We start from the raw sequence: 22,500 nt of genomic DNA on the forward strand, positions 1-22,500 counted from the left end.
CCACAGATGCATGTTGATGATGTTGCTGTACAAACACACACACACACACACACACACACACACACACACACACACTAGAGAAACAAGAGCTGTTAATAGGGTCAAATAAAGAAGCTGCAATTTTGCATTTTCACAAATCTGTGCCACAACCTCGCTCACTGAGATCTTAGTAAATATCCACACACACACACACACACACACACAAAAAGCTTTGATACGATGATGTGAAATATTCAGCAGCTGTCAGAGTCACACCTGAGCGGCACTTTGTCGATTAAATATTCATGCGTTGGCATTTTTGTTTTGTTTTTCCTGGTCAGGACGGTTTTAATATTTGACGCCTTCGACTGAGCACAAGAGCTCCAGCCGTCGATTCAAATCTCCCGAGGACACTGAACGCAGCGCACTACCGTACGGCCTCGCCGCACACGAGACCCTGGAGAAGGATACTTTGGGGCCTGCAGGACATCTCAGCGCCGCAGGTTGTGACCCTGACGCTCCGGGACGCACGAGAACACGCCCCTTAATGCCCGGAGGTCGCAGTCTCCACGGCGATGATGTGGTTTGTAGGCGACACTAAGAGAGGGAGCGGGGGGGCAGGCTTATCTGCCGGAGCTCAGCTGATTGTAGAGATGATCTAATAAACGTCTTGTCGACGGCGTTTCATCCCGCCGCACTAAACCCATCATCTCTGACGGGGAAATTGCTGCAGCCTTCGGTTTATTACTCTGCGTTCTCAGTAACAGCGACGCTTCCAACACGCTGCTTATTTGGACGCAACACGTCGCAATACTCTTCTCCCTTCCTTCCTTCCCTGCATCCTCCACTTTTTTAAGGTTCTCAAAAACACCTGATGATGAGGGATTGTACAAGAGTCAGATAAATGGGGATCAAATCATCGTTCATCAGATAGAAGCAGGACATTCTCCAGATTCAAGCTTCTCCCACAGGAGGAGTGTCAAAAAGAACAACTGCCAACAACATCTCCATCTTGAATTTCTCAATTCCCCCACAAAAAAACAAATCACAACCGGGGTCAAAATGGCGATGATTTGTTGAGACGCCACCATGCTTGATTTCCACTTGACATCTTCGTCCGGATGTTATCTAATCATCCACAGGACAATAAGATGAAGACCTATCGAGCAGGATTCTTTAGTAAAGCGCTAAAGCTACTCTCTGTTTTTATATATTATTGGAACTGGAATAAGAACTTAAAAGGAGACGATATGTAGGTTAGGAAATAGAAATTACTCTGTGTAATTCAGGCTGACGTTAGCTCAACGTGAGGGGTTAGTGTGAAACTTGGTTGCGATTGGCCGGTGAACTTTATACATTATTTTATACGCTCCACCAGGATTTGTCTGAATTGCGAGTACAACTATGAAAAACGAGAGAAATGCTGCCCCCTATCTGTTTGGAGTATGAATTCGACAGTTGGCTGATACTCACACGTAGCCCCTTTAAAAAAGAAAAAAAAGAAAACAGATTCATTTTGTACCAATTTAGCCTCAAGCTCTTCTTTTGTAATGACCACACACACACGCACACACACGCACACACACACGCACACACACCTGAGCATTTGATCCTGTCTGACAGTTTGGCCGTTGACGTTTCCTCTTCCTTCCCGCCGTCTTCCATCATTAATAACATCTGGCAGCAGCAGGTTCTGCTCCAATAAACACTCGCGGACGGATTTAGGAACCACTACGCCTCAATGTGTGTGTGTGTGTGTGTGTGTCACTGCAGTGGGAAAAGAAAAATAAAGGCTTTTTATGAATGATGATGAGGCTGATCTGAGGGAAACAGGACAGTTTGATGTGTCGAGGGTTTGATTTCAAAGCCCGACGCTGCTGTTTTTTCCCCTTTTTTGATGAAAGCTGCAGATTCCACATTGTGTGTATGTGCGTGTGTGTGTCTGTGTGTATGTGTGTGTGTGTGTGTACTTTTACATGTCAGAGCCAAATTAATTATGTATTTTTACTACATCATCATCACCATCATCATCATAAAGATGCTGTCACTACTGCAGGTACACGACAAAGCTATAAGTTTGGCTGCAGGTCTTTGCAGCAGCCCCCCCCCCCCGACAATAACAGCAAATGCAACAATAAGCATTCGCCCACGTTTTGCCGAGACAAAAAAACCCCACATCTGTACGTCCCATCACATCACACATCTGTACGTCCCATCACATCACACATCTGTACGTCCCATCACATCACACATCTGTACGTCCCATCACATCACACATCTGTACGTCCCAACACATCTGTACGTCCCATCACATCAGTCCCATCACATCACACATCTGTACGTCCCAACACATCTGTACGTCCCATCACATCAGTCCCATCACATCACACATCTGTACGTCCCATCATCACATTAGCAACCTGTCAGACGACCAGGTGGCTCACACACTATCACGCAGGCCTCCCCCAGAGCCTGTACATGTATGAATAAATAAAAGATGCTCAACCTCCATTATATAAAAGGCACAAGACGCCCTGATCCTGACGGGGACGAACCGGAGTGCACGCAGGGCTGCTGGACTGCTGGACTGCTGGGATTGAGACTGGAGGGCCCACAGAGGGGGAGAGAGAGAGGGGGAGAGAGTGTGTGTGTTTGCTGCATCTGTGTGTGGTGAGGGAGGAAGAGGAGGAAAAAAATGATCCCGAGCATCCTCCTCCTCCTCCTCCTCCTCCTCCTCCTCAGGCCCCGAAAAAGCAAAACACCAGGCAGGAGGCAGAGATCACCGGGCATCGAAGGACCAACTGCCCCCTGCGAGCTGCTGCTCTGTCACGCAGCGTTGCATCGCAATGCTATAATTAAACCACGCGCGCACGCACGCACACGCACACCCAGGTGTGATGCTGTCAACATCTCAAGGTCAAACAAACCGCTCGTTTTTCGGACCCGACGCGGCCGGTTCGGTTCTATTAAAGCTGCACCGCCGCGGAGACAAAGAGGCGGGGAGCGGAGTCCCGCAGCAGCGTGCCCCCCCCCCCCCCCCCCCCAACAGCTCCTCATCCCTCCTCCCTCCTCCCGCTCCCCGCTCTACCCTCAGCCTCTCCCGGCTGCACGCAGCTGTCCGGGCCGGTCCCTGGCTGACAAACATCTGGATGGGAGGAGCGGGAGGGGACGAGGAGGAGGAGGAGGAGGAGGAGGAGGGGGCCCGCAGGAATGAACGGTTAGATTCCGTTAGGCTCCCGGTGATGATGATGATGATGATGATGATGGCTATGAGATAACGGGATAAGGAGGGGATAGAGGAGGAGGAGGAGGGTCGCCCTGTTCTGTTCGTGTCTTACCCTCTGACAGCTCCAGCTCCAGCTCCGCCAGCCGGGCGCGGATCTCCAGCGGTATCGGCGACGCCTCTCGGTCCGCCATTCGGTGTGAAAACACCTCGTCCCCGGCTCGAGTGCTGCTCCTCCTCCTCCTCCTCCTCCTCCTGCCGCTGCTGCTCCGCCGCCGCTCGGCCCCTCCTCGTCCTCGTCCTCGTCCTCGGCGGAGGCGCGGAGACTTTACGCGGCGTCGAGGTCGGAACAAAGGCGGAAAGAAGAAGGAGAGATTTTTTTTGCGGGGCTCGTTCTCAACGGGGGCCCGCCGCCATGGCGCCCGGCTCCTCGAATCGGTGCAGACCCCGGTGGCTCGGCTCGGCTCGGCTCGGCTCGGCTCTCTGCGCTGCCGTTGCGGCGGGTTGTGTGGCGGTGGTAGTGATGATGATGATGATGATGGTGGTGGTGATGAGGAGGAGGAGGAGGAGGCTCCGAGTCAGCGCCGTTTGCAGCTTCTCGCCGCTGGGGTCACGTGACTCTGCACGGCGGCGCCGGTCATCACCGACAGGGGGCGCAGCGGGCAACCACACCTTAATCCACTGTGCTGATCTCTCACCTGGACCCCAAAAATATATGACTATTATTATTATTATTGTCCTACATCTTTTAAAAGATGAAAAATTACATATATCATTTTGCTCAAATTAAATTTTAAACAAAAATAAAAGTACATTTCAATATTAATTTAAGAATAAACATTTATCAAACTTATTTTTTACAAAAAAATATATTTTAAAGGTTTATCAACCACAGTGACTGCAGTACAGAAGCAGAATTATATGATAATACATGAATAAAGCAGTATCATAAATAAGAACATAATTATGATATTATTATTTGCTCTTAAATATTTGATAGGATGTGATACAACTCATTTCTTTCTTCTTCTTTTTTTTACATTCATCAGTTCTGGAAAATAAGAGTCAGTTATTTTCTCGCCTTCCCAGATTTTAGTTATTTTTTAAAATTCTGTTACTGTATATCTAAGCTGTTTAAAACTCCCATATATTTTGTCGGTTTTACGAGACAGTTTTCTTTTGCCAGCTGTTTTTGCCTGTGTGCAGCACTTTGTAATCTTCATAAATAAATACATGCATCTCTAATTAAGGATTATTATTAATATTAATAGTAATAAACCCGACAGAAACATTGTTTACTAACGATTTATATCAGTAAAAGAGACCGAAAACAGGGCCAAACACCGGTTGAATACATGTTTGGAAGATTTGCCCGTTGCATGTTAATGTGACAATTCTTTATTCCAACATCTGCAGTATGGAAACTCTGCAGAATTGTGATTAATATTTCAAAGGTGAAGAAGCGACCTTTGATTTAAGTCCTGCACGAGTCTAGGAGTCTATAATGTGACAGTGACACATTCTTCTAATACTCTAATAGTATTTCATTAGTGATATTCGTCCCATTCATTAGTCACGCAGCCTCCCGACAATCAGATCATCCTCCACCTAATGAAGTAACGACCGGTACAGTGGGAGTCAACTGACACCTGCTGGTCGGAGAGGGGAACCGCAGCCAGTGTCAGCAAATCGATGGGCGACAATAACAATAATTTTAATAATAATAATCATCACAGTGCAGAACGCATTTGTAATCAGTAACTGACCCAAGTGATGTTAATGTATAAAATGGAAAATAAATTAGAAAATAACATAAATTTAGTTTTAGTTTTGCATCGACACAAATAAACACAAAATCTAAATTTTTTAACTTCAAAGGCACTTCTTTAATCGTCCTTCAGTATTATGTACATCTGTACAGAAAAAAGAGAAAAAAAGAAACGCGCGTGCCGTAACCATCGTCCCTGCTCTAACATTTAAAAAAATTTCAAGACTTTGAAACAGAAGAACATTTGAACTCAAAACTATCAAACTCAAGTCATCAAAAACAAATAATATTCGGGTTCTTTTGCTGAAAAACGTGGACGACTGTACGAAAATCCACAGCTCCCGGCCGGAAAAGAGAACGCTTCCCCTGCGAGACACCGAATCACACTCCCCGACGACTGACATAAATAAAACAAATTACGACATAAATTAAATTCTAAAAAATAAAAAATAAATCATGCTCAAATAAAAGGATTAATATTCAAAGCTTTTCACAGGATCGTACGTTCACGTTCAGAGGTGTGATCCTCACACACACACACACACCAAATCAACAAAATGGGAACCCAGCTCTTTTTCGATTAAGCGGACCTGAACCAGAAAACCAAGAAATTAAACCAACGTAAAAAGTGGCAGATGGACATTGACAGACTCTTTCCAGCTACAGCGTGCCCGAGGACGTGCCCGAGGACGTGACCTCTGTACCGGCGCCGGTCCAAAACCGCTGGTCCAGATTCAGATGCTAACGACTGTGGAGCTCTTCACACTAAACATGCTGCTTCAGTTGTACAGTTTGAAAAAGTGTAATAGTCACTCACACGTTCGTCTTATAAAATAGTCATAGAAAAAAAGAAAAGAAAAAGAAAAAGCGTCCTCCTCTCAGTCTTATTACCATGGTAACAGAGCTGGGATCGGGAGGCGTGGCCAACGGGACAGGGTTAGTTGGGTGTGCTGGACTCCGAGGGGGCGTTGTCTGCGGGTGGGATCGGCGGCCCGTTGGACGCCGATGGCGCTCTCTGGCAGATAGCGGCGTAGCTCAGCTTCTTGGACTCCTGGCCAATCAGAGCAGAGCAAGTTATTAATCTGACCTGTTTATCTGCTGATCATCAATCATCTGAGTGACAACAGAGTCACTGTAGGGTGATTGGACTCAGACTTTTTAATTAAGAGTTACACATATGAATGAATCTCACATAAACAAGAAACACACCAAATAAAAGTTGGCATTGAAATTTGATAAGTATATTATATGAATATATACATTTACATTTTTATACATTAGTTTTTTCGGTGAAGAGATAGTATCTCCAAACTTACCTGTTGGCAGATTTTGCTCTTCTATTTCTTTTGGCTTGTAAAGCATCTTTGATTTCACAATGTCATATGAATCGGGTTATTATTAAATCACTTTCATGATCATATAAAACTCAGACAGTCAAACGACTAGCTTGGTCGAGGTCAGGTTTTAGATGTTGTACATTTAAAAACAAATTAATTGTGATTTCAGATTTATTTCAATGTTTGAAAACTTGCTCGTGCTACGGGACAGATGTCCGAGTCGAAACACGTCCTCCCTCAAATTAAAATCGGAGAAACGGTGAACGCGTCTTACTGTGACTGGTTCCTGTGCGAGCCGGGCGGGTCCGGCTTCGCTCGCCACCCCGGCTCCCTCGGTCACGTCCCTGAAAAGAGACGAGCAGAACGGTGTCACACTCATCGAATACCTGTGGCTGCTGACGGGATCGTGGAAGGATCATATTTAAAATGTTCAAAAGTAGAAAACGAAGCAGAGGCTGTTACTTACGACTGCGAGACTTGATCAGGCTCCTGGGACGTTGTGCTGCTGCTGCTGGCGACTGGACCCTGTGACGATCAAGACACTTTATGAGGGTACAGTAAGACAACTGACAACGTGTGTGTGTGTGTGTGTGTGTGTGTGTCACACAGACAGTGACTTGGTTACCTGTGCTCCGAGTACACTTGCTATGCTGCCACCGTTTGCCGGAACGAGGGGAGGGAAGCTCGTCGGCCCGAGCTCGAGAGGAGGAGGAGGAGGAGAAGGCCGACTTGGTGGATTCTACACAAACACTTGCACGGTGAACATCCCGAGTCTCGGACAAAAAGACTTTGACACAACACCGGCGATGATGATGATGATGATGATGATGCTCCGCGGCTACTCACTTGTGAAGCAGCTTTGTCCCACGACGACCTCGGGTTCTCCCTCCTCCTCGGGCCGTTTCCTCTCCTGCAGAAGAAGAGAGCAGCCACAGTGAGGACGGGTTTACAACATCACTTCCACCTACTGACATGTCATCTTCTTCACTCGAGGCTCTGATTCACTCTCTACATCACAGCAGCCACAACTGTAACTGTACAGTGGTTATTTCTCTGTGACACCAGAGAAGATGAAGTAACACACATGTGTACAGTACAGTGAGTTGCCGTCCGGCTCTGGGATTTATTCTATCTACTGTATCTCTCAAAGCATTCGGCCTGTTTGTGATGAAACAGTCCGGAACTCTGATGTTTCTAATAATTTTTATCATCATCATTTATGAGCCGCTTATAACTAGAGCCCGACCGATATTATTGGCCAGATATGAGCCTTTGAATGTGCATTCATGTTTTTACATTTTAGGTAAAAATAAATTTTTATTTTCTTAATTCAACTCTTATTTATTTGGTTGTATTTGTAATTTTTTTCTCTCCAATTTTTATATTTATTTATGATACAGTTAAACTCAAATGTCAAGCCTCAACAATATTTCTTTTTCATAAAGGTTTGATGATGACATTTTAGGAATCATTGACAGATTTAAAGAAGATACAAATATATAAATCGGCCTATGTATCGGTATCAGGAATATTGCACTCCCTAATATCAATATTGGCCCCAAAGAAACCAAATCGATAAACCAGTTTGAGACTCAATCGTCAAATGTGTGAAAATCAACTTTTTACCTTCCCTTCTCTCACAAGCGGCTGAGACGACTCACCTGTTGGACTCCGCCCTCCCGCCTCTGCCCGGATGGCGCCCGTTGCCTCGTGGCCACGCCCGGCCCGGATAGCTGGGCGAGGATGAGGAGGAGGAGGGGCGCTCTGCCGGCGATCTCCCCGACGCGTGCGAGGAGTCGCTCTGCCAACGGTCTCCGGAGTTCGACCACCGGGATCCTCTCCTGGAAGACGACGTTCGACGACGAGACATTACGCCATGACAAAATATTATCAAAGATCATAAACTGTAAGGAAAATGACTACCTGGGCCTGTGAGGGTTGTGAGGTTTGAAGTTGGACGCTGCCGTGAATACATTCATCAACTCGTTCATGGATGGAGGCTGTGGGCAAAAAAAAAAAAGGAGCTTGATGACAACTAAATAACAATACAGCGTGTTGCTGCAAAGTATATTCAGCGTCACGGCACTCACTGCAGCATGTTTGTGGAACACGGAGGCGTCCCACGTCTTGTTGGTGAAGTCGTACGGCGGCGGATGCTGGTAGGTCGTCGCCGTGGGACAGTAGGAGGCAAAATGGTCGCCGCACTGTTCCAGCTGCGTTTGAAGACTGTAGCCATTTTTCGGCGCGTAGGAAGGGACCGTCATGGTCTTGGCCTTTATCCTCACCATCAGCGGCTTCCCCTTGAACAGCCGGACGTCCTCTCTGAGGTACTTGTAGACCTGAGGACGCAGCACACTTCGTCGTTGTCGTCTGAATCATTTTTAAAAACAGCAGATCAGAACATCGGTCGGTTAAATTTCAGTTTTTTTTTTATTACCTGCTGTGCGTCCGCCTCGGATTTGAAGGTGACGAACCAGTTGTCGTTGCTCACAAACTCGCAGCTCAGGAACTCGGGCAGATCATCGCCGTCAAAGAGAGCCTCCACCTCCTGCGCGACAGGACAATCCAGACACACCTCTCATTTAAAACAAATCTTCTGCTTCTGCTCACAGAGACGGAGAATGAAAGGCGTCGTGTGTTTGTTGTGGGCGGCGGTGGACCCTTGCCTCTCGAGGCGTGCTGTCGGGGATCTCGCGAAGGATGACCACGCATCGACTCTGTCTGGGCCGAACCTTCTGTCCGCACGGGGCCACCTGGACCAGCGGCAGGGCTGCGGGGTCAGATACAACAAGTAAGTCCGGCAAGAAAATCTTACAGACAACAGATAATAATTATTCGAAACTATAAATGTCAAGTCAAGAGAAATAAACGCAGACATGTCAGGATGTCGGAGATGAGGTCCAGGTCTGTGCTGAGAGTCTTGATCTTGTCGAGGCTGGCGAGAGTCGCGATGGGAACGTACTGGTCGCCGTCCATCTGAGACGTGAGGTACAGGTCGCTGCCCAGGTGCTGCCTGTGGACGGACAGGTTCCATTTATTTCATCTTTTTATTGCATTTTTTGCTTTAATGCATCAACGACACGTGGCAATGATAACTGGAGAGAGAAAAGGGCGTGTCGTGAGTTGTGACCTGGTCAGGCAGAACTCCAGAACTGTCCTCAGCCCTTCTCTCATCTCCTCTGGGAAACAGAAAAAAAGACATTACCACATCGGAACTCACAGAATCCTTAAAGAACCCCTCCAGTAACGTTTTAAAGTATATAAAAATAATCTGCTATGTCTAATATTTGGTTTGATATTGTTTACCTCTGAAATGTGTCTGGAAACCAGCCACTCTCTCTTCCTCATTGGGGAATTCTGAGACTATGAATATTCATGATATGCAAATAACACAGGCCCCGCCCACCATAGCTGCTCACGCTAGGTTGACCGATGGAAAAATGTGCGCGACAAGATGGTTAGAGGCAACATTGGAGAGATTCAGGCATAAAACTTCACCAACTGCTAACTGCTAACGCTAAATGTCTTCTGACACCTGCCGTCCTCTCGTGGATGCTAATGCGACAGCAATTGGTTGTCTGTATTTGTGACGAGCCAAATCTAGTTTGAACAGGATTCATTTGAATTTCAAATTGCAGAGAAGTGAAACAGAAATCTCCTCCTCCAGGAGAGGAATGTGAAAACACCAGATACAAAGTCCCTATAGTCAATGTCAGACATGTTAGAGGACAGAGACAGAAGGGAGACTTTAAGAAGATGTGGTGTTAGTGTGATTCGTACCTGTGACCGGTGGGTAACTGGACTCTCCATTAACTACAGGTGCTTCATCTGTAGTCAGCGTCTGGTACTCCAGTGGGCCGGGATCCGCCTCAACCAGGCTCATGTTCTCCAGCTGGAACTGTGACAGGAACCCTGAAAGAAAAAAACACCACATCATAACCATATCTACATATCTTCATCACAAAGTAACTCCTGGGAGGCAGCTAACGGCATCACGTTGGAGGCAGGAGAATGCGCGGCCTTCTGTACCTTCGTGATTGGTCATCATGTTGTCGGAGAGCTGCAGCCACGGCGTCTGGGCCTGGTGGGCGGCGCCATGCACTTCCAGGTCGTAGCTTTGATTGGTCCATACCTCGGCCTCTGGGTTCAGGCTCGGAGCAGCGACGAGCGCCTGAAACGCCAAATGTTAGAACACAGTTTTGAAAACGAACTCGCACACATTCACTCCTGTTAGTGTTTACAATAACGCAATTTAATGTACAACCGGCTTTGTTTACATATTCATAAAGTTTACATATTTAGATGTTTGTGTATATATGTACAAATAGATATTTTCATCTCAAATGTTTTTACTGTGCAAACGACAATAAAAAAAACATGAACTCAGATTTGTTTCTTAGATAACTGAAATTGTGTTTTATCATTGCCGTTGTTTCACAAGTAGTCTACATACAGTACTCGCATTATTACTCTGTCACATCATTTCTCATCTCATTCGTATGAAACATCAGCGTGAACAAGACCTTGTGTTCATCCGGGTGATGGAACACTTACTGGCTGAGTGCAGTCCGAGTGCCAGTCCCACACACACGACCCCTGGGGCATCACGGTGCTGTAGGGGTACGCCCCCAGCAGAGCCATGGACGGCTGCAGCTCGGACACCGAGGCCGGCAGCTGCTCTGCGTCTTCGTCGGCGCCACCCGTCCCGCTCTCGCCCTCTTCCTGGGCCCCCAAAGCCCCCCAGGCCCACCCCCCGCAGCTGTCCTCCACACCCAGCCGGATCCAGGGCTGCGGGTAGAGACGGCAGACCGAGGCGCCGGCGTCCTCTCCCAGCAGCTCGGACACCATCTCCCTCATCCCGCCCTCGCGCTCGCCCTCCTCTGCAGACGACGACGGAAGCCCGTCACTGTGAAAGTGGATCTCGTAGGACGGAGTCGAGGCGTGGACGTCGATCTGACCGGGGTCCACCCCCCGACGGTCCGAAACCAAAGTTCTGTCGTCTTGACAACTGCAGTCGCCAGGAATCGTGTACATGTCAAAGGCGCTGGTGTCTGCGTGGACCTCTGCACTTTCACATGGCGTCTCTGGAGTTCCTGGAGAAATATTATCGTCCGCTGTGGTTCGCTCCTCCTCTAACGTCTTCATCTCATTGACTTCCTCCGGGTCATGTCCAGCTGACGGACCTCCAGACTGGGGTAAACATTCAGCGGTGTCACCGCCCTCGACGTCCAGTCGAGAGCTCACACAGTCAGAGAAAACACTGGAGGACGTTAACATTTCTGGGGGTTCATGGGAAGGTGGAGATTCCCGATTCGCTGACACAGAGAAGGGGCAAACCTGAGACGCCTGCGTGGCTGACATTTCTTCTTCTCCCCCACATTCAGACGCAGAAAGTTTCTCCAGTGGATTTACTTGGATCTGGCTGCTTTCACAGAAGGTCTGCTCGGCTTCCTGAGAAGACGTGCGAGGAGACGAGGAAGTGGAGGAGCAGACGACAACAGAGAGCTCGTCGTTGGCAGGAGGAGGAGGCGGCTGTGTGAGACACCTTTGACATTCTGCGACCTCAGGGCCCGACCCCGTAGCTGCACAGTCGTCACGGCGCTCATCACATCTTTCATCACTCTTCTCTAGGTGAGAGGCTTTTGGGCCAGTCTCAGTTAAATCCTCTGTGACCACGTGAAATTCTGGGTCTGGCGTTTCGACGGCCTGTGCGTCACCTCGGCTCACGGGGACCTCCGAGCCCGACGCTACTTCGCCGTCAGAGCCGTGAGTCTGTATGTCACAGTAATCCAACCCGGCATCGACGTGATCACAGCCGGTAAACGCAGGCTGGTCGTCCTGATTCCAGGGCTCAACGCGGCTCAATACTAAAGTCTGATCGTTTGAGTTAACGTCAACTTTATATGATGAGTCAAATTGGCGAGATGCGGTTTCGGCTAAATCTGACAGGTTTGTCGAGTGTGCGTGACGGGGAAAGGCAGCGAGTTCGGCGAGCGGCAACGACGCAGTGGAGATGGTGGAGACCGACGTTACTTCTGTGAGAGTTGTATCTGCTGTGCCGCAGTGGACGACATCTCCTTCCTCACCGGTGATGCTCACAGGGACAGTGATGAACTGCAGGGAGGGTTCATCTTCATCACTCTCCTCCTCGTGCAGCCGCGTCAGGTCGAGTTCTGAGGAGCTGGGAGAATCCGGCTCAGCGGCTGGTTGTGAACCATGGACGAGCTTCTCGTCCACACTCCGATCCTCTGCTGCTCTGTGGTCCTCCAGGTGCACACTCTCCTCTGTGACCACGGTATCCTCCTCCTCCTCCTCACATGCACTCGTCATGTCATCCTCTGACTCATCGGCCTTTGCAGCTATCGGGCAATCAGAATCTCGAGGCCGAGGGCTGTGTGGTGCGGACACCTGAGGGTCCTCCGCCTGTATTTGACGCCCTAATGGGGGCGGCGGGTCAGGTGGAGAGTCGACCAGCTGTGGAGGAATGACTGGATGAGGTGAGGCGGCGGTTTCTTCTCCCGAGAGTGACTTATGCGACAAGATGGTGGAAGACTGTTCAGCAGAGTGCAACTGTGCTGAAGTTGCCTCCTTGGCATCGCGTGACTGGCAGGTTGTGTTCGACTGCGTGACGTACGTCTGCAGGACTGCGGATACTTCTGTGAGTGATTGGCTGTGGACGGGAGACTCCGCCGTGCGGGGCAGAGCAGCTGTTCCTGCTTCAGCTGTTCCTGGGGCTCGCATCGCTCCAGCTGTTTGGGATCGGATGTGATCCTGGTCGTGTTCAAGGTCATCGGCGTCAATGGAACATATGCTGTAGAAGCTCCGGGTCCTCGTTTCGAAACCTTGACACAATGTCGTGACGACGCCGACCTCGTCGTCGCCCTCATCGTCGCCCTCCTCGTCCTCGTGCACAGCTTCGGGGTGATCCCGCTGTGTCCCCCGACACACACTGGCCAGCTGGTCGCCCGACACCTCGCTCACTGCGACGCTGGCGGTGGGTAACCTGGTGGGAGCGGACAAACACCTCGCCGGTTTGTGCCCCTCTGGGAGTTGGTTGACCCACAACGCCCGGGCATTCTCCAGAATCTTCTGTCTGACGGGACTCTGTGTGAGCACCTCCATATAGGGAGCCGGCTCACAGCTCGGCCTGGGAGTGTGAAGAACGCCAGCCTCTGTGTCCCTGTTTGAATGTATATTTGTGCTGGTAGTGATAATAATAGCCTCCTTCTCCTCCACCGGTTTAAGATCCCCCACTCTGCAGGTCTCGCTGTCCCTGCCGGCCACAGCGACCCATGTGCAAACTTTGTCGTCCAGTCCTGGAATTCTTGCCTCATGTTCCAGAGTCGTCCTCCGGGCCGGTCCGCCCGGCACACTCGTCTCCTCTCCCTCCAAGCACACATGCTGAGCCACGGCCGCGGCGTGTTGCCTGACCTGCTCCGTCACCTCGGTCAGCCCGTTGTGGAGCGGGGGCTGTAACAAACTGCTCCTCTCGCTTGGGGGGCCGTCGGGGTTCAGCTCCTTACTAAAGCAGCAGCCCATCTTTTCTCCGGCCTGGAGTGGAAAATAAAACAAACACAGACTGCTATAGCCACACGAGAGCCGCCACAACACAGGACAGAATCATGAGCAGCTTCTCACGAGGGCTCGGCCACATGCGGAAAGAGAAAAGACCCTCTACTTCCCTCTGCTTAAACCCCCCCTCCTTTCTCACCCTCCCCTGCCCAGAATAGCAAATGTGACGGAGCTCACATGTCCCTGCCACTCAACAGGGGGGCTATGCACCACTTGATGTGTGTGTGTGTGTGTGTGTGTGTGTGTGTGTGTGTGTGAATGTATGTGGGAGCCCTAGTTAGGCTACAGTTTGAGAGGGGTCAGCACATGGCCCCCCACGCAGCCACCAATCACGGAGCAGCAGTGCCGTTCTGCTCACTCCTCCTTCCTCCCATCCCACCATTCAGGTCTCCTTCCCTCCCACTGATACCTTTCTGTTTCACTTACATCAGTAAGTCCTCCCTCCTCCCTGTCCCCCCTGACAAGGCCACCCCCCACCCCAGCTCCAGGCATGGATGAGCGGCTGCCGGGGGCCCCCGACATTCAGTCAGATTATTCAGGTTAAAGACTCAAAACACTGGCCTTAAGATATCTCTCTTTTTACAACCTTCTCCTGATCCGTAAACTAGAGTGTGTCATATATTATGTGTGTGTGTGTGTGTGTGTATGTACGTACTGTGTATAGAGAGAATATCTGGCAGAGAGTAGAAATATTAAACCGCACCTGTAGATCAGCTGGACACAGCTGGTATTGGCAAGACGTCATGTGACTCGGGCTGGTAGTCGTAAACGGCAACGGGATGAGTGCAGCTCTGCGGTCCACGGTCGCCACGGAGACTGGCGGGGGGTGGAATAATATAACTTTGTTTAGTTTGACAGACTGACCAGAGACAATATTATAGTCATACTAAAAAAAAAAAGAATCATCTCAACAAATGTCACTGCACAGAGATAAACATCACAAACAGTAACATATTAAATCAGCATCACAGGAAAATGATATACACGTGCACAAAAATCTGCAACTAGACCTTTTTCTAGGGCTGCAACTAACTGATCATTTCCATTATCGTTTAATAATCTATCGATTATTTCCTCGACTAATCGATTGTTTGGTCAAAAAAAATTGGAAAAATGTTGATCGAAGATATTCAGTTTACTGTCACAGAGGAGCAAAGAATCCAGAAAATATTCACATTTTAGAAGCTGAAAGAAGCTGACCAGCTAAAACCCCTCCTTTTTTTACAAGTTGAACTGTTGCTCTATGTAATGAACACTGAGTGGGCAGTTTATTAGGAACACCTAGCTAAACTTTTTAGCTATTTTTTAGCTAGCTTGGTGTTACCTATGAAACTGCCCTAAATTGCATTCCCCTTTTCCACAAGTTGCTAGTGAACCTATTTGGATTTTTTTTAATTTTTAGATTTGTTCTTTCACATCACTTTTTTAATCGCTGTCACGTTTAGCTCGGTTAGCTTACGTTAGCCAAAGCTAGCTAACGTAAGCAGCAGCTAGCTATCGGCCAAGCAGCAGCTAGCATACTGAGCGAAGCTAGGTGAACTTGCTAGCATTTAAAACGCTGAAAAATTTAAAATAAACATTTACGGTAAGTTTTCATTTTTAAAAAGCAAAATAAACCTATTTCCGGTTACCTTCCGGGTGTTGCTCGGTAACTTTATTCGGCCTCCTCGGGCGGAACACCGGAGTTAACTTCTCCTCTCATTCGCTTTAAATGAACTTAGGAAACACGCTGGAGTGGCTGGAGGAGCCAGCTGCCGGAGCCCGACAGCCTCTCGTCCCCCGCGGGGTTAACACACGACGGGCCAGGCGACCATCAGCCGCACTGAGCTTCCGCTCCTCCGCCGACCGCCCGGTGCGTGTTTACCCTCCATGGGGACGTTACGGATGCTAACGGCTGCTGCTGCTAACTTGTAGCTCGCGTTTATTAGTATTATTTTCTTCACCCACAGATCGCGACACCGGAGGAGGAACTCACCCGTCGCCGTCCTCTGTTGGGCCGAGGTCGGACTCGATCCCGGGTCTCTCGCTCCTCTCTCCTGCGGCGTGTTTGGTTTGTGGACGTTTGCGCCCAAAAAAATCCGTTTACGTTACTTTCTCAACCGCACGCAAACTCTGTAGTTGCTATGGAAACAGCACGTCGCAATCACACTTAACGATTCAAATATGTTAACAATAACAACACAACAGGGTTTATTATGTACATTTATGTTGATTTTATATTTTTTATCTTAATTAAATTGAATAGAATTTTCCCAATTCATTTTCAGAAGCTTTGATTTTTGTAATTTTTTTTCACCTGAAACAACAACCTGAATAACAGTCTATTAAAATCAGATGTGAAATTAATGTAATTTAATTCCATTCCATTTATTTTGAGTTCACAAATTCAGATTCAGAAAAAAAATGTTTTTTCTTTTTACTGCCAGTGTTGGGGGGGACTCATGGGAATAAAGTTTTTTTTACTTCCATGTTTTTCTACTGGAATAAAATAAATTAAAATCAAAATTATGGATTTGCACCACATGAAAATACAGTTGGGAAAATGTTACAATATTTACAAATTTGGTATAATTCAACTTTACCCATTTTCACAAGGATGACTTTTCAAAACAACAAACAAAAAAAACCCCGGTCAGTCATTAAATAAAAATTGTTATCAGTAATGTCTATAACTGTGTCATCGGTACAGTAGCTGTAATAAATAGTCAGTTTTACATCCGCATGACCAAAACGAAATTTTATTTTGAAACAAATTAATAATAAATAGTAAATTACACATACATCCGATCACATCATTCACCAAAAAGGAAAAGGATGTGAACATTTTCACACACTTTTGATCCTAATTTATTACTTATAATGTGGGAAATCAAAAGTTTTTCAGTATTATTCGTAAAAACCATGCACAGAAAAAAGAGCCACATGTACCGACTATAAAAAAAGAAAAGAAAATCAGGACAAATGACTTTGCAAGTTTACTCCCATGAGACAACTGACAGGGTGAAACTGCACAATTAGAGAGCTCCTACAGGCCTGAGTGCTTTTATCTCAATCTCTCTGGCAACCGACACGATCAGTGGCGGAGCAGGAGCTGAACGTGAGAGTGGGGGCCCCTGTGATCCAGGGTTGATTCAGTGAAGTGGCCCCCTGAAGAGGACGAAACCCTCCCGCCTCTCCTCTCTGACTCTTCACCCGGCTCTCAGTCGAGTGTGTGAGTTCAGGTCGAGTGTGGGGAGCTGCCGGATCAGGAGTACAGGCTCCAGTAGATGACGTTGAAGAGCAGGTAGGACAGAGGGAAGGCCAGGCGGGAGTACGAGTCGATCATGTAGCTGTTGCTGACCAGCAGGTCCACGTTTTCCCACACCGACTTCTGCCGGCGGAGGCGCGTCCCCCCCGTGGGCCGAATGTCCGGGTTCTGGGTCGGAGCGGCGAGAGGGTCAGAGGTCAGGGGAGTGGGCGTCATCCCGGGGAACGGGCTCAGCTCAATGTCGTTATCGTGGAAGCAGCCGTCGAAGGCCATCGCCTGGCTGGCGTTGAAGGAGGATGGGATCTGGAAAAGGCAAAGAAAGTGTAGAGAGGCTGTGTCGTGTATCATTTCCATTTTGTTTGCTCCATTTTGTGTTGTTTATCCATTCATGCGTGTTTATTTGTCGTTAAATTGAATGTGGGATTTGGGGCAGGAGGTTCTTGGTGTGTGACCTGGTGCAATACCTGCATTCAACCACAAGAGGGAGATGTAGTGCAAAGTATGAGCGGTCATGTTGTGTATTTTTTTGTTGTTGTCCTGACCTTCCCCCTCTTCATCTTCCTCATCTCCTCCAGAGTGGTGCAGTAGTTCACCACTGCGTACTCAATGACGGACAGGAAGACAAACAGGAAGCTGGTCCACAGGTAGATGTCAACCGCTTTCACGTAGGACACCTGGACGACGAAGACGGAGACACACAGGCACAGATTCTCATGTGCAGCCGAGGGTTTTGACGAGGTTCACGTGATTATCAGCGAGAAGGAAGCAAGTGAAGGTTGTGTTCTTACTGGACATTCATTTTTTTTGTCATAGTTTAACAATGCATGGACCGACACCCTAACACATTTTCATCAGGATCATTCTATGCTTTGTTTAAAGCTACAGTGTGTAATATTTATAGAAGAAATTATTCCCATAAATTGAATATATTGCCCATAACTGTGTTTATATATGTATTTTCCGGAAACCTGAAATGGAATCGGCGGTGCGCCGGCATAAAGTGTCCCCTGTCCGTCACTCAGTTGGTTGCGGTTTGTAACTTTACCACCAGATGGCGCCAGAAAATTACAAGAATTTACCCACTGGGGCTTTAAGTTTTAGGTGGTAATTTATAGGTGATCCAATCTGTTGCTGTACATTTGCATATTTGTTGTATTTGGCAAATTCTAATCTTTGTAATAAAAATAAAAATATATCTCCAGGGAAGGCGTGAAGGAGACTTGATAAGGACTTACTCAGAAACATCTGACCGCACAAACACAGCTGTTACCTGAGGCATGGAGGAGGACACTCCCGTGATGATGGTGGACATGGTGAGCACCGTGGTGATACCTGTGGGAGGAGACGGTCAGCTGATCAACCTCAAAGTCAAACTTGAGAGTTTGGTCTTATTTTATGATAAAACCAAGATTATTTCCAACTCCAACCTCAGTTAAATGTGTCTAAAATCCTCATTTAATGCTATTTTGATTAGGTTAAGGTCTGAACTGATACTGTGGATTAAAAGCAGAAAGAATATTTTAAAAACCTTGTTTTACTTTTAAATCAAACTCATTATAGACGTATGATGTATTTGTCCAACTTAGAAATGCAGCAGAATAAGAATAACTTGCAACTATCTTATTCTTGTAATTTTTGTGCTTTCAAACCATTTATCCAAAAAATATACCTTCCTACAGTTTATGCAAACATAATATTTAATGTGCCACTCACTGTATACATGCACCACAGACTATAAATAAAGTATTTTTGTCTCTTTGTCGACGTGTGGTCCTACCCAGAGAGACTCGGGCAGGAACGGCCCTCCTGTCGATCCAGAAGGAGACCCAGGACAGCACGACCATGAGCATGGTGGGGAAGTACGTCTGCAGCATGAAGAAGAAGATGTGCCGCCGCAGGATGAAGTTGATGAACAGCCGATTGTACCAACCTGTCAGCGAAAGGGAGACAGCAGGACGACATGGGCGCGTTAATATGCTGCCACGACGACCTCCGCCACGACGACCTCCGCCACGACGACCTCTGCCACGACGACCTTCGCCACGACGACCTCCGCCACGACGACCTCTGCCACGACGACCTCCGCCACGACGACCTCCGCCACGACGACCTCCGCCACGATGACCTCCGCCACTGCTCCGGTTCCTGTCCAGATGTGACTTTGCAGAACTGAGTAAGGTGCGAAGCTGATGCTGGATGACGGGGTCGAGGTCAAGGCAAGACAGTCACGATCTTCCACAGCAAACTGGGAAAAGCAGTTGTTTACGGAGCTGGACTGTTGCGTGGGATCATTGTCTCATCGTCACACTGTACAGGGTCAAACACAGACTGCTGACATGAAGTTTGAAGAACAGGTGCTGCTCTTTGTGTCTGACCCCTCGTCTCGGTGTTACATCTGCCAATAGGTTTGTGACCGGGCAAACCAGAGTGATTTCTTTTATCTATTTAAATACTTTTTATAGAGATAAAATGATCTGAGAGAACGCGTGCACGCGCCCACACACACACACACACACACACACACACACACACACCGGTGCTGCTGTAGAAAGCCAGGCCGCTGGAGGCGTGGAAATGCTCAATGAAGAACTGAGACAAGACAATTTCATCCGTCCTCAGAGAGTCGTTCCCGTTCTTCCAGTAAAGCATCAGGTCGTTCTCATTGTACGCGTCTACAGAGGGAGAGAGAGAGAGAGAGAGAGAGAGAGAGAGAGAGAGAAGATAAACATGGACGACATGGAAAACAGAGGAAAGATGAGAAGTGAAAGATGAGATTGGTTCGGTTTTTTGGCAGTCGTCTGCAAACAATGCACAACCATTTGTGAACTTGAAGTTATCGTGTGTGTGTGTGTGTGTGTGTATGTGTGTATGTGTGTGTGTGTCTTACAGCTCTCCAGCTCCAGTGAGCAGTTCTGTGTGTCCAGAGGGAAGCTGCTGAAGTCCATCGAGCACAGAGCTGTGACAGTGACCCTGAAAGAAGACACAGACACACACACACACACACACACACGCACACGCACACACACGCACGCGCACGCGCACAAAAAAACACCAGTCATTCCTGTTCACTTTCTCAAATCTTACGTTCCAGCTGCTTTTACTTGAATGACGTGTGAGACACATTTTTGTCACCAAAACTTATGAGGAAGGAAAAGAGTGGATACAAGAACAGAGGGAAAAGCGACAAAGACTGAATGACTGTGTGTGTTAACTCTGGTGGAGCTGCAGTCGGGTTGTAACCGCAGCCCGTCCCGTACCTGACGCTGTACAGGATGTTCCCGTCGGGGTAGACCCGCAGCATGATGTTCTCCATGGTGGTGTCGTGGATGAAGGAGCGCTTGGAGTGGACGAAGAAGACGTCGGGGACCCAGATCTTCTTCACCAGCCGCGAGTCGAACGTCCGGCTCCGGTTGTTGCGAGACGGGAAGGCCAGCCGCTCGTCCTTCCAGTAGTGTCGCAGGTAGAGAGTCATGGTGAAGTCCTACAAGACGCAAGGACGCAAACCGAAGGAGACCTCAGCTTTCAGGTTCATTATAGGACACGCGCGACAAATCATAATCCTTTACATTAACATCACAACACCCCAGTCGTCGACTTTACATTATGCATTTCTGTAAAATAATGCTAAATAAATGACTGAAGTAACAAAGTGCCCCTTTGTTTTGAGATGTTGAAGAGAGTTTACTGGTTTATTGGTTGAGTGAATCTCTTCTAATATTATATTATATAATCAAATGCTTTGGGTAGAAATGAAAAGATATGCAAAGTCAAGGCAAACAAACCTATAATCTATAATGAGTATAGTTTATAAAAACTCCTGTGAGTGTCATATTTTGGAACGACAGATCCTGTTGGACTTTTATAAGACTTAATCCGATTGGACAAGCATGTAAGATTTTTACTCCTGTAAATCCTATGGGATAAAGTCCTTGTGGACTATAGGAAATACCTACAGTTTAGGATTCCCAAAGGAATTTCCAATCAGAAATTCCACTTGATTTTGGAACCAGTCCAACAGGATGAGGTTCGCGGGGATTCAAGGGATTTTGTTATTGGAAATCCCTTTTGGAATCCCGTCGGCCTTTTTGACAGGAGGGATTGAATCGTGTGTTTCTTGATGCAGACACAGATTCTAGGTACAGTAAATCGTCTGTGAGTTGGTGTGTTACTCTCGGCGTCGGAGCTGAAAAGGGGTTTATGACGTCCTGCAGCAGCCACATGAACATTTTCTCTGTTCCCCTCCAGGCTCCCGTGACAACACCTTCCTCTTCGCCATTTATCTCCCGCGGTCGGAGGAACTCGCTGAGGCACTTGTGAGTTAAGTGGCCAGTTGAGTTGAAAGCAAAGCCACCGGGAGGTCACGCACCAGACGAGGGGACGGACGGACAGGAAGGGATTTCAGAGCAGCAACTCGAGCACTTGAGTCCGATTTTTAAACGACATTTTCAAAGCGCCTTGAAGTTTCATTTCATTTTCATGGGGTAAATGGAAAAAGGCCTGTCACAAGTTGAGGTCATTCAAGTCTTCACACAAAACGAAAAAGGGCTTTTTTTAAGTGAATATAAAGTGTTTGTATATATCGAAAAACTATATCTAAATGTATATTTGGTTTCATGAGGATTAAAGTATAGAAAAGTTCAACTTTACCTTAAAAGTCACTTATTCAATGCACTCGCAATATTATTCTTAAATAAAATGTGGGAATTAACTAATTCATTAATGGGATTTTCCCACGTTTGTTAACAAATATTTTCATATACAAATAAACTTTGACACGGTTTTCTGTTATTAGGTGTTCACTGCGGATCAGTTTCAACCAGTGTGGAGGAGGCGTCCAAAGTCAATCTTGTACACCAGTTGTCAAGTGCAGTGACGGTGGTGTCTCACCATGTTGACCTCTGAGATGCTGTCGATGCTCTCCACCTGCACGTCGATGCCCACGGGGATGGCCGAGCCTGGAACAACAACCGCGGCGGACCATCGTTAGCTTCAAGCGTTTCAAGGTCATGACAAAGTGAACTGTCATTTTACATTTTGTGTAATGTTCAGCGATCCTTAAATTCTCCACTGGCAGCACGAACAGTGTTCTGCCAAAGGGCCATTCCCTGGTTGGTGTTTTGCTTATGCTGGTGGGGAACGCTGTCGAACACAGCTTCCAATAGCTGTTTAACCACCTAGACGACCCCTGACCTCCCTTTTAGTCCAACTAGAAACCTCTTGACAGACAATCTACGGCGTCGGAGAACTTGCTCCCGTCGCAGTGGAGAGGTTTGGTGCCCCGTGATGGTCTACGTGTTGTTTCAGAAACTTTTTCCCTTTTCCCTTGAAAGAGAGAAAATGTATGAATATTTGTGTAAAACTCGATGTCAGGATG

The 22,500-nt window shown here is 47.6% G+C and overlaps 3 protein-coding genes and 1 long non-coding RNA gene across 11 annotated transcripts in view; 1 reads left to right on the forward strand and 3 right to left on the reverse strand.

Moving 5' to 3' along the window:
* LOC118291519 (disco-interacting protein 2 homolog C-like) overlaps positions 1-3,887 on the reverse strand; it is a 32,029-nt gene extending 28,142 nt beyond the window's left edge. For 2 of the 4 annotated variants that reach the window (XM_035619824.2, XM_047329915.1), the window contains exon 1: positions 3,318-3,887. In XM_035619824.2, coding sequence (XP_035475717.1) covers positions 3,318-3,396 — 79 coding nt within the window. In that variant the 5' untranslated portion in view covers positions 3,397-3,887. The remainder of the gene's footprint in view (positions 1-3,317) is intronic. The other 2 variants (XM_047329916.1, XM_047329917.1) reach the window with 1 other exon arrangement.
* Positions 3,888-5,064: 1,177 nt separating this feature from the next.
* LOC124849758 lies at positions 5,065-15,974 on the reverse strand. Of its 3 annotated transcripts, none has more exons than XM_047329919.1 (17): positions 15,855-15,974; positions 14,583-14,695; positions 10,862-13,858; positions 10,337-10,478; positions 10,088-10,219; positions 9,438-9,486; positions 9,184-9,320; positions 8,974-9,077; positions 8,745-8,855; positions 8,398-8,646; positions 8,231-8,307; positions 7,969-8,148; positions 7,154-7,217; positions 6,933-7,046; positions 6,774-6,832; positions 6,582-6,651; positions 5,065-6,021 (listed from the first exon to the last, which is right to left on the reverse strand). In XM_047329919.1, exons 2-17 carry the CDS (start codon positions 14,622-14,624, stop codon positions 5,908-5,910), a joined length of 4,641 nt encoding a protein of 1,546 aa, XP_047185875.1. In that variant the 5' UTR covers positions 14,625-14,695; positions 15,855-15,974; the 3' UTR covers positions 5,065-5,907. The 3 variants fall into 3 exon arrangements, 2 of the variants coding, with proteins under 2 accessions (XP_047185875.1, XP_047185874.1); XM_047329918.1 differs by lacking the exon at positions 15,855-15,974 and adding an exon at positions 15,511-15,716; XR_007030286.1 differs by lacking the exon at positions 15,855-15,974 and adding an exon at positions 15,511-15,721 and having other exon boundaries at positions 5,950-6,021; positions 6,774-6,849.
* LOC118291533 lies at positions 15,595-19,045 on the forward strand. Its single transcript, XR_004786695.2, has 5 exons — positions 15,595-15,731; positions 15,829-15,929; positions 17,702-17,901; positions 18,329-18,439; positions 18,908-19,045. It is a non-coding gene; the product is annotated as an uncharacterized LOC118291533 (long non-coding RNA).
* LOC118291524 (gamma-aminobutyric acid receptor subunit rho-3) overlaps positions 16,130-22,500 on the reverse strand; it is a 21,347-nt gene continuing 14,976 nt past the window's right edge. For all 3 annotated transcript variants that reach the window (XM_047329922.1, XM_035619832.2, XM_047329923.1), the window contains 8 exons: positions 22,014-22,081; positions 20,384-20,607; positions 20,014-20,096; positions 19,661-19,798; positions 18,904-19,056; positions 18,397-18,458; positions 17,669-17,800; positions 16,130-17,429 (listed from right to left, as the gene is read on the reverse strand). In XM_047329922.1, coding sequence (XP_047185878.1) covers positions 17,124-17,429; positions 17,669-17,800; positions 18,397-18,458; positions 18,904-19,056; positions 19,661-19,798; positions 20,014-20,096; positions 20,384-20,607; positions 22,014-22,081 — 1,166 coding nt within the window. In that variant the 3' untranslated portion in view covers positions 16,130-17,123. The remainder of the gene's footprint in view (positions 17,430-17,668; positions 17,801-18,396; positions 18,459-18,903; positions 19,057-19,660; positions 19,799-20,013; positions 20,097-20,383; positions 20,608-22,013; positions 22,082-22,500) is intronic.

Source organism: Scophthalmus maximus, chromosome 21, assembly GCF_022379125.1.
Source record: "Scophthalmus maximus strain ysfricsl-2021 chromosome 21, ASM2237912v1, whole genome shotgun sequence".
Taxonomy (NCBI): Eukaryota; Metazoa; Chordata; class Actinopteri; order Pleuronectiformes; family Scophthalmidae; genus Scophthalmus; species Scophthalmus maximus.